Genomic DNA, 12,311 nt, shown 5'->3' on the forward strand with positions numbered 1-12,311 from the left:
CAAAACAATTTATATCCGATAGGTCCCCACTTAATTGGGGTATTCACATAACACCCCGATGAGTTTTTTTTTTTTTTTATCTTTTTTATAAAAGTAATTTGTGTAAAAAACCTAATTATATTGTTGACATTGCACCTCATTTGCTTTTTTTTTTCTTTTCAATTTTTTTATATTTTTTAATTACATAAATTTTGTAATAAAATATGTCAATTGATAAAAATACTAAAATAATCAATATCCAACGATTTTTTATCCATCTTGATCTAATAAAAGATGATTTTTTTAATCGAAAGTAACTTGAGACAAGTTGAGTTCTTTTTAAAAAAGATCGAGTCTAAAGCATATTTAAGGTACTTTGCCCCTAATTATTTTGAGGTGTATATAAAAATATATATTATTATTTAATTTTATGCGTTTATATGTATTATATTAATAAAATTATATTATCTTAATTTAAGAAATTAATATTTTAAATTCAATATGAAGTGTCAATGTAAAACCCTTTATAAGTTTTTTTTTTAATTTTTCTATTTTTTTTCCTTTTCTCCATCTTTTACTTGTTCAATTTTTTTATTTATTCTTTTATTAGGTAAATTTTATGAAAAAAAACCAATTAAGATATTCACATTTCATTCCCAATTTTATCTTTTAATTTTTTATTTTTTAATTAAATAAATTTTATAAAAAAAGGTGATAAATAAAGATGACAAAATAAAAAATTTTACTTGTAACAAATCAGGGGCACTTTTCTAGTTCTATTAAGAGAAATAAATTTAAAACTAACCCTATAAAAAAAATAAAGATTTTAAATTACTCTTACATAAAAAAAAAAAGAAAAAAGCTTCATAAGTAACTATTGAATTTAGATTAATTAGGACTCTTCTCATTTTTATTTATCTTTATATATTTTGGAATACAATTTTTTTATTGAAAGTTTTATTTATAAGTTAAAGTTACATCTTAATCATATAGTTCCACGAAATTTGATATTATTATTAAATTTAATATAAAATTTTAATTGTTAAATCAAATAAATTAATATAAAATTAAATCAAATTCGTATAAAATTGAATAAAATAAATTAATATAAAATTAAAAATTTTTCTTTGCCATAGAGATAATTTATGAATTTAAGAATTATCTTGATTAAAATATTTTATGACTTAATTTAATTATTTCATACAAACACTTTTAAGAAGTGATATTTAATAAATTTATAATTTAAATTATAATTTTTGTATCTTTTTTACTTTATCGTTAGATTGCGACAACTTTTAATTAAAAAAATTTATAAAAATTAAATTATATGATTCAAATTTTAACATTTGTAATTTTTCTATCATTGACTTAAGACAAATTTATAAGTTTTATCAACAATAAATGAAAAAAAAAAATCTTTGGTGGATTAGCTTAAGCTAACTCTTACCACTGTTTGGGTCAAACGACAATCCACGCGTCCAAACAAAACGGCCCCAAAAAAGGTATGTACAATGTAGATTACTAGATCTCCACTTTTTTCTTTCGGTCAAAATTTCATAATTTCAGAGCTGATCTCTTGCCTAGCCGTTACAAAACTCCACAATCTTCCTTTCTTTCTATCAGGTACTTGAAATTTCTTATTTTATTCTTTAATTTTCATCCATTTTGCTGTTTCTCAAACGTATTTTAATGATCTTCAGATCTGTTTTGTTTATGGTAATTTAAGTTTGATTTAGATTCATAGTTTGTTGGCTGAAGATCTTGATGAAAAGAATTTTCGAATTTTCGAGTCTGGGTTTTTTCTTTTGAGTTTATTATGCTGTAAAGTTAAATGGGTTCTTTTAAAATATGATCTTTTTACTGTTATAATTTCTGGGATTGATTTTGTTTGGTGAGTTTCTCTTAGATTTTTGTATCTTTCCCTATGAATTTTTAGATTTTCTTTTTTTTTGGGGATTATAATTTCTTTCTAGATGAGTATCATTTGTTGCATCTTCAATGTTGCTATGAAGCCAAATTGTGCAGTTTGTTATTAAAGAGAGTTAAATGTTTTAACTTTTAATTCTTGAAAAATATTGTTTGTTTATGTATCAAAAATGTTCTTTTGCTGAAATGAAAAGCAAGTAGCCTGAGTGATTTCTGATTTGGTAGAAATGCTAACAATGTTATATATCAGATTGCTATTGCATGTAAAGAAGTTTGAGAATTACTTTGAATGACTTGGGTGGTGTCAATATAATTGATCAATGTATAATTGATATGACTTTTTATATTGAAATTTAAAGATATAAGAAGCTACCAATTGGAGTTCAAAAGATGCCTGCACAGAAAATTGAGACGGGTCATGAGGACATGGTTCATGATGTCGCCATGGATTATTATGGAAAACGGTTGGCAACTGCTTCGTCTGATACTACCATTAAGATCATTGGTATAACCAGCTCTGGTTCACAGCAACTTGCCGTTCTACATGGCCATAAAGGACCTGTTTGGGAGGTTGCTTGGGCACATCCCAAGTTTGGATCAGTCCTTGCATCCTGTTCTTACGATGGCCAGGTAATAATCTGGAAGGAAGGTAATCCAAATGAGTGGCTTCAGGCTTATGTTTTTAATGATCATAAGTCATCTGTGAACTCCATTGCATGGGCACCCCATGAGCTTGGCCTCTGTTTGGCCTGTGGATCGTCTGATGGGAATATCTCGGTCTTTACCGCTAGTTCTGATGGTGTTTGGGATACCACCAGGATAGACCAAGCTCACCCTGTTGGAGTAACCTCAGTTTCGTGGGCACCATCAATTGCACCAGGTGCTTTAGTCGGATCTGGTCTACTGGATCCTGTCCAGAAGCTGGCTTCTGGCGGATGTGACAATTCCGTGAAAGTGTGGAAGCTGTATAATGGGACTTGGAAGATGGACTGCTTCCCTTCCCTCCAGATGCACACTGACTGGGTGAGGGATGTTGCTTGGGCTCCCAACTTGGGGCTTCCAAAATCCACCATTGCAAGCGCTTCTCAGGATGGCAAAGTTGTTATATGGACTTGCCGTAAAGAAGGGGAACAATGGGAGGGTAAGGTTTTGAAGGATTTCAAGACCCCAGTTTGGAGGGTGTCCTGGTCTCTAACTGGAAACTTATTGTCTGTTGCCGATGGAAATAACAATGTAACATTGTGGAAAGAAGCAGTTGATGGTGAGTGGCAACAAGTGAGTACTGTTGAGCCATGAAGTTCAAAATTTTCTCTCTTAGCTCTCTACAGTCGTTTTACTTGTCAGCTTCAAGTCCGCCAGTCTGTTATCAGTATTTTGCATTGATTTTTGATTGAATACTTCGATTCCGTTGGATGGTTGTTATTTGTTCTTGTAAAATGCTGAGGTCTAAGAAAGGATGGTTGATTAATCTTATAACATTTCCCTCCAATGAAATTTTATACCTTGTCATATCTTTCTAACCCTATTTTATTTGTTAGAAAGCTTCAATTTCAATACTTGCTATCCTAGTATGCTTTTGTTTCAGATATTTACACTTTAAGCAACCACAGCTTCACTTAAATCGAGGCTTATCAGTCATGTTGTTGTGCTGGGTTAGCTTTATCATGGGTTTCCTATTAAAATGATGGTGCTAGCAAGCTTCTATATTAAACCCCTTGACAGTCCTAGATTCTGATGTTGTGGCGTGTTGGAATGATGCTTTTGCAGAACACCATTCAGCCTTAGCCATCTGGAGCAGGGGGGTGATCTTTTGATATACTTGGACATTATATTTTTTATTATTTTTATATGAAAGTTCGTAGCTTAAAAAAAAAAAAAAATTAAAAGTATTAAAATTTGAATTCGAAATATTTTGAATGATATTTCTTAAGAATAATTGTATATATGAACTGAGATAAATTTTGGATTGTTGATTTGTTTTTGTTTATTGGGAACTATTATGATTTGCATTAAGAATATAATTGATTAAATTTGAGTTAATATAATATTAAGTTTGAGTTTGAGTTTAATTTTAAATTCGAAGTTTAAAATTCAATTCGAACTCGATCGAATGTATTTTTAGTTCGAGTTTGATTTGAGAAAAAAATTGAATTACTCGAGATCGTTCGATTATGTTTGATTAATATATAAAAATAAATTCGATTCTTATATTTAATAAAAATTTAATTATTTGTATTTAAATTTAAATTCAAATATAACATATTTTATTAATTAAAATATATTGAAATATAAAAATTCATTTAAATTTATGAGTTACTTGAGTTAAATATAAAATTATTTGAATTTTATTTGATCAATAAATTAAATTTTTTGAATTCAAATTCAACTTGATAATAATTTAATAAAATTTAAATTTTATTAGAATGAATTTAAATAATTTATAAATATTAATAAATTATTTATATCATTAGTTTGAATAAAATTAAGCTTTAGGAAAGTTGTTGCACTTGCACAAACTCCGAAGTCATTGGTGACGCCTAATAGAGTTGAATAAGTGGGCTACATTAGTAGATTTAATGTCTTGTTCAAACTACCATTTAGATGGATTGATAAGAGATGCCAACTTGGATCTTTATTTCGAAAATGACAGGTGGTTTCCGATCATCATCGAGGATTTCGCCAATATTTTGGCAGCAAAAGGAGAATCCCAAGTCCCGACTCAAGTCTATGTCAGGCCATTGTCGCAGTGTTAACATCACGATGAAGTCTTCACCTGAATTATTAATATCGAATTTAATTCGATTTTTTAGATAATATATAATATTATAAATTTTTAAAATTTAATTTGAATTTAAATTAATTTTTTTAAAATTAATCTCATTTAAATTGAATTTTATTAGTTTGATTTTATTTGGTTTATTAATTTTTTTATTTTTATATATTATTTTAATATAATTTTTAATATATTTAAATAAATTTAAATAAAAAATAATTATTCTATTTTTATAAAATTTTAAAAAAATATAAAAATTAATAAAAATATACAATTTCATTCGATCCAAATTTAATAATGTTGTGGCAAAGTTGCAGTTTAGCATAAGGGGGTTGTGGTTCCGAGCCTTTGCTGAGAGAAATCATGAGAGCCACATTCACCATCCCACTTGTTTATTGTCCTACTTTTTGGGAGATGTGATTTATTGAGAGAAGAAGAATATAAGTTTTTTATAAGACTTGCAATTTATTTTGATATGAAAGCTTTCACATTAAGGTAGCGTTTGGTACCTCTTGCAATATAACCACGGTAATGTAATTATCAAGATAATTTTATTATCAAAGTGATATTATCAGTCAAAATTTGAAATTATTTTATTTAATTAATAATCATTAATTTTTAGAAATTAAATATTATTGAGTTTGGTATTATTAAAAATCTAATTTTATTTTGTTTAAAAGTACAAAAATAATCATATATATTATAATATTACATAAATTAATGATTTTAATGTTGTTTAAAGATAATAATTTGTAAAATATTAGTAATATTTTTCTTTATTTTATAATAAAATCTAATTGAATTAAAAAATATATTTTATTGATAGATAAACTAATTTTTATATATAAATTATGTAAAGAAAACATTTGAATAAAAAATAAAACTAATCAATTAAATTTATAAAAAAAATTATCTAATATATAAACTATTAAAAAAGTAAAAATACAAAAAAAAATTAATTTATTACAATGAATATTAATTTTAAAATATAAAAAATTATAATATAAAATAATTACAATTTTAAAATAAAGTAAAATTTTAATTCATATATTAAATGAGTAATATTGATTATTGTAAATTTTACAATCACTTTACTTTGATGATAAAAATTTTCAACCTTTTTGGATGAGAAGTAAATTACCTTTCAAAACAGTAATTTGATCACTTTCGATGATTCAAAATTACCATAATGTAGTATTACCGAATGTTTACTAAATACAATGATTTAATCATAAAATGTAAATTACCATGGTTATTGGAATGATTACTTTATACCAAATGCTATCAAGAGTGTGTTGGGATGGGATATTTGGAGGAGAAATTTCATTTCAATCAAAGTTTTTTAAAGTCTAAAAATAAATTTATTTATTTGGATAAAAATAAAAAAGGATTTCAAAATTTATGCAAAATTTCAAGATGTGGTTTTTCAAATTTCTTTCCAATTTTTCATTTCTTTATAGCACATGACTCACTATAAAATACAAAATAAAAAAATAAATATAATTTTATTTAACTCGAATATATTTTTTTTATTTTTTATATTATTACTAGTATTTATATATTTTTACAAATCTAATGATACCCATATTGCATTTTTATTTATTCATATAGATTTTTTATTTTTAATATCATTATTTTTTTTATAATTGTTTTTTATCTTATCAAATTCTAATAAACTAAATTTTTTTCTCATAAATATTATCCAAACAAAATAATTATAAATACTAACATTTTAAAATGCATTCATTTCAAATTTCTCCGATTTTTTTAAAATTCGTCATTCAAACACACTATAAGGGTTTGGAAAAGGATTTTATTTTAATTAAAATTTTCAAAAGTTCATAAATACAATTACTTTTTTGAGTAAAAACAAAAAAGAATTTCAAAATTTCAGTGGAATTTCAAGAAGAAATTTGATAGTTTCAAATGCCCTCTCGAAATTCCATCTAAATAAATAGTTTTTTAAAATTTCTCTTTCTTTATTGCACAATTGCCCACAATAAAATACAAAACTAAAAATAAATAAATATTATTTTACTTAACTCTAATATTTTTATTTTTTATATTATTAATAATACCTGTATATTTTTACAAATCTAATAATATTTATATTACATATTTTATTTTACATATACATTTTTTTTTTCATCTTTGATATCATTATTTTTCTTTTTTAATTATTTTTTATCTCACCAAATTTCATTAGACTAATTTAAAAAAAAAAATCACCCAAACAAAATAATTACAAATGCTAGGATTTTAAAATGATGTATTTTAAAATACTTTCATAAAAATTTCTTCAAAATTTCAAAATTCTTCATCCCAAATGCACTCTAACCTTTTTTTTTTAAATAATATACTTTTAATACTGACGAATTTTTTATAATTAAAAGATATGTTGTATATATATGTAATTAACGCAAAATAAATGGTCTTTTTCTCAATTTCCAGTTGACCTAACAAAAAATGAATATGGTGCTTCTATTTGCATCCCATAAATACTCTTTAAAATTTTTTTAAAAATTATCTCTAAATAAAATTAATTAATTAGGAATAATTTGATATTATTGCGAGTTTTATATTTTATATTTTTTAAAATTTTGTTTTGTTTTATCTTCATTTTATTGAAATTAAAAACACGTTTGAAAATTATATTTTTGTTGCAAAAACACATAGGAAGTGGTTGAATGCATGATTTACCTTCACTTCCAACAATTTCTAAAATTATTTTTTCAATTTTTGGTTTTCAAAACAAAAACAAACCTTTAAACATAATTTTGTTTCTAGTTTCCAAAAAAAATTGAAAACAAAAGCAAAAAACACAAAACAAAACTTCCCCAAACAATCCTTTACATTTTCATTTCAATTTAAAAAATTTTTGGATATCCGTAGCGAATAAATTATTTAATTTATCAAATTTTCATATATGATAAGTTATTTAATTAATTTTTTAAAAAAGTAATAATATTTGTGTACTTAACATAGTTAAAGAGTTACATTTAGGGTTTAAAGTTTCCAACAAAACCCATCTAATTAATATCATTATGATTTAATAAATATTTATTTATTTTATTTTTTGAGATTCTAACAAATTTCATAAAATTTAGTTGAGAAAAAAAATCCCGTATTATGAAGAATTTCCATAATTTAAGAGAGGGAAATGATTTGATGTTCCCAATGAGATTTTTAAGTCACTTAAATGATGTTTCTAACGAGAGTTCAAAAGCTTTTAAATTTGAGGATTTTAAAAATTTTTTAATTTATATAACCAAAAATTTTTAAAAATTTTTAGATTTGTGAATTCAAAAACTTTTGAAAATAAAAAAAGCTTAAAGGTAACTTAAAAAATAATTAAATAATTTTATTTAAAAATAATTTTAAAAAACAGAGATTGAAAAGATTTTTTTTATGTTGCAAATATAAGCTCCTCGAAGTAAAAATCAAAAACTAATTTTTTAAATAGAAAAAGCGTAGCTGCCCAAAATAGGAAAAATGAGAATTAAAAAAAAAAAAAAAAAAGAGCTCTTGAAACTATTAACTAGAGTTGGCAATGGATCCGGTCGAGATAAATTTTTGCTCATCTCGAACTAAACTTGATTTTATATTCATCAAACTTAAATTCAATCCAACTTGAATTTTTTTTATTTTTTATACCCGAATTCGACTCGACCTGAAATTAATAAAATATTATTTTTAAAATATAATTATATAAATTTATATAAATAAAAAATTAAATAATTAATTAAAAAATAATTTTTTATATAATATTAGATCGAGTCGAGTTTGCCTAAAACCTGAACCTTATCCGACTTCGATTTTTTTTTAGCCTTACTCAACCTGACCCGACTTGAAACTCAATTTAAAAAAAAAATCGATCATATAAGATTGGATCAGGTCGAAATCTTATCAGAGCGAATTAGGTTGTCGACCTTATTATCAACCATTTATGATGAGCATTAACAATTATAACATGATGATTCACATTAATTTATGAAAGATTATTTATTTTAGTTCATTGAATTTCATGATTTTATTTCACAAAACACATTCTATATGTTAAAAGTGATATTAATATTTATATTCTAAAATTGATTTTAATATATAATTGATATGAGATTTACGATTTTTTTTTTATAACTATGATATCTTCTCCTACTCTAAGAAAAGTCCACCTTTTTTATGACATATTCCTAATACCTTAACGTCAGCTCTGATAACAAATATCACTTTCTACTAAGGAATTATCCGTTTGGTCCCATCGAGTCTCACGGTTGTAACTGATGAGACGAATTGCTAAAAGAAAATCTATAGGACGCTTTGATTAGAAGGAGATTCCCGGTTCCTGATCATAACATAACTGAAAACTCAGCATCGAAATACACTTCAAAACATCATATTCGACGCATCCTAATGTCCTTTTCAACCTCCAGCGACCTTCCTAATGTCCTTCTCAACCTCCAACAAACTCTCAACCACCGGATAAAATTTACCTCGACGATTTTATGGAGCTTCATAGATCCCTGAATGGTAGAGTCGTCAAGGTAATTTTTGGTCCAGTGATTGAAGAGTTCATTGGAGGTTGAGAAGGACATTAAGAGATGTCTGAGAAGGACATTAGGAGGTGTTCGAATATGGTGTTGAAACATTTCGAAACGCATTTCAACGCTTAAGTTAATAAGATACATGAAAGAAAGCAAGCGAGAGAGAGTGAGAATACTTAGGGAAGGCAGACAGAGTAGAATTGTGAATCAATCTGGTCTGATTTTATATTGTATATCTTATAGACGACAACTTGACTGGTTGATTTGATAGGTGCTAAACCTGCAGAAAAGAAATTCAAAGTTGCTGCTGCCATCGCGGTTAAGATATAACAAGAGTAAAGAGAGAGGATTGTTTTTATGAAACTCCAGGATTGTGACTGCATAATTTGTCTCATCAGATTCTTTCTACAATCTACTTTATGAACATTGCAAAATTTCACTTGAGGCCGAAATGGTTTGCATTACAAAAAATAACTCTCGATACAAAGAGCTGAAACAATATTCCTCAGCTTCTTTTGTGTCTATTTACACAAAAAATAATCTCTAATGTTGTCTAAAAAGAATGTAGAAATAAATCACAAAGAATCAGATGTAAATCTAGGCAATTCTTGCTTTTGTTTGTTGTTCCTGCTGCTGAGTATAGCCATGATATTTATACAGATCATAAGGTGCCCAAAGGAAATCAACTGAGCAGGGTCTCTCTGCATCTAGCCTTACCCATGGTTTCCCTTTACCACTCCAATGCAGCAAACTTACAGGACCTGGATGCAAAGTTCTACAACTATTCACCAAATTATCTCCACCAAGCCCATGTTGGTTCCATCTATGATCAATGGCCTCAATATTTCCACCAAAAACCAACAAAAATGGAGGAAGAGAACCCAACTCATAAATCCTTTTATCTTTCTGAATTCTCATCCATCTCTCAATCTTCCTTGTGTACTCACCTTCTCTCCACTTTACCAAATCCATCACCATCACACCTGTATTGAAATAACAAGGCCTTTTCCCTTCGAAAACCCTGGATAACTCAGGGTCTGACCAGAACTCACTTGTGAAATACTTGTCAAAGTTTGCATGACAGTACTCTGGAGCTCCAATGGTTCTTGATCCAGTCAAAGTTATACTCCATAGCTTTTTGATGTCATCTACAACAATTGTGTCAGAATCTAAGTAGATCACACGTTCAATGCAGCCCTCAAGAACATCAGCCAAGTAGCTTCTTGCATAATTTAAAGGGTTGTCGAGAGCTTGGCGGATAGAAGATGAGATGAGATTCTTGACAAGATTTTCCTGGAAGATATAAACCTTGAAACTCAAAGATGGAAATGCAGACTTCACAATCTGGGTAAGGTAATTTGCATGAACCAAGCTCGAATCCGAGGCAATGAAGTGAAAGAACACATTTTCTGGACAAGAACCATGTTTGAGAACTGAATGGACCGCTGCTATGGTACCTCTCAGGTACTCAGGATCAATTGTCATTGCAATATGAACAATGGAAGGGTCACATACCAACCCTTCTTTAGCCAAAACTGGACATTCAGGTCCATTCTGATACTCTGGTGCCTCCATGAACTTCATGAACAAATCAGATTCCGTTTCTGTTTCATCCCCACCATTACTTTTAACCTTTTCTGTGAACAACCTAATTGCATTTACAGGGAAAAGAAGCAAAGAAACCAAGCAAATAACCCCTAAAACTGATCTAGATAGAAACATGATATCCAAATATTAAGGCAAAATGAGAAGTGGGTTTTTGTTCTAGTTTCTTATGAACGAAGTCTTGGAGAACAATTGCTCCAAACGAAACTGAAATGAAGGAAATAAAAAGTGTGATTTATATGAAGACAAGAACTTGGAAGAGTCGACCAAGATTTGGACAAGTCCAAACACGCCTGCTTTTCCAAAGAGGGACGCGGCTACGAACGTGAATGAGAAGTCATGGAAAGTTTTTTCTTTTTGATATCTTGGTTTTTCCAAATTATTTAGTATATTTGTTTGTTCATTGATGGCTTCAAGGAACCTTCTTGCTTGCCTTTTGGTCGGTTCATCCACCATTGAAAAACGCGTGACCACGTGCTCTGAACAAATTTTTACTGAACTTTTGGTGTTCTCATATATGGGACCACATACCATGAACCAATTCAATTTGTTTTGCATTTCCAATGATGGGTTTTGAGTGCCGGTTCATGGTTCACGGTTCATGGATTCTGGTTTAGCCTAATCTTTGTTCTTGAGACAGTAAGGCAATTGGGGTTTTTTTTTTTGTTCTTTTTAATTTCCATAGAGAGAGAAGACATTGACAGATTCACAGTCACGTGGACAGCTGTGGATGGCTGCAGGCTTTCAACTTTTTTTTTTCCTTGGCTGTTCTCTTTTGAAAATTCCCATCACATGAGAACAAATTACTTTGATCAATAAATGAAAATAGAAATGTATACTTTTTTATTAAATATTTTATTTTCCTTTTCATTCCAAAGAAAATTTCTCAATCCTTCTGGAATCTAAATTGAGCCGTTTGGCAACCGTGTTGATGGCTATCTAATCTACAGCTGGACGAGTCTAACGAAGGCAGAGCAGACAACAAGAGGAGCATAAAGAGGAGGCCAATTCAACTTGGAAATGCTCAGCTCTGGCTCTATTTGCCTGCCAACCAGCCAAAATGGAAATTTTGCAGGAACAGCTTTAACTATGACAGTGACTCTAAATTTGAGTTCAGACACTCAGAGCTGGATTTGGAAAATTAAAACAATGGAGAAGAATATCTTCCTAAATATTATCGCCTAAAAAAAATTAAGACTTGACTTAAAACGGTTGTGGGTCTTTGCTTAGAAGGTTAAAGCATCCAAAATGTTGTATTTGAGTATCCAATGTGATAAACCCCACAATTTACTTTCGAAAAATCCTTAATCACATTTAAAAAATGATATCAACAAATATAAAATTCAAATCATAATCCCTTCAATCTCTATTCTTATCCACAAACTGTCACCTTTAAGAGGCAACATCGAACAAACCTAAAATTCAAATGCCAGTAACTGCAACTTTTTCTTTTATTTCCAAACTGCATCCTTTTGTATAAAAAAGCC

The 12,311-nt window shown here is 28.0% G+C and overlaps 1 protein-coding gene and 1 pseudogene across 2 annotated transcripts; one reads left to right on the forward strand and one right to left on the reverse strand.

Annotated features, from left to right (window-relative positions):
• Window positions 1–1,462: 1,462 nt before the first annotated feature.
• On the forward strand, window positions 1,463–3,416 carry LOC111316659 (protein transport protein SEC13 homolog B pseudogene; annotated as a pseudogene). Its single transcript, XR_016333350.1, has 2 exons — window positions 1,463–1,602; window positions 2,265–3,416. The product of XR_016333350.1 is annotated as a protein transport protein SEC13 homolog B pseudogene (transcript).
• A 6,243-nt stretch (window positions 3,417–9,659) lies between these two features.
• On the reverse strand, window positions 9,660–12,196 carry LOC111316661 (putative galacturonosyltransferase-like 10). The gene has a single exon (XM_022918722.2). It carries the CDS (start codon window positions 10,939–10,941, stop codon window positions 9,817–9,819), a length of 1,125 nt encoding a protein of 374 aa, XP_022774457.2. The 5' UTR covers window positions 10,942–12,196; the 3' UTR covers window positions 9,660–9,816.
• Window positions 12,197–12,311: the final 115 nt, after the last annotated feature.

Source organism: Durio zibethinus, chromosome 24 (genome assembly GCF_047325235.1).
Source record: "Durio zibethinus cultivar Kanyao isolate XHJ-2024 chromosome 24, ASM4732523v1, whole genome shotgun sequence".
Classification (NCBI taxonomy): Eukaryota; Viridiplantae; Streptophyta; class Magnoliopsida; order Malvales; family Malvaceae; genus Durio; species Durio zibethinus.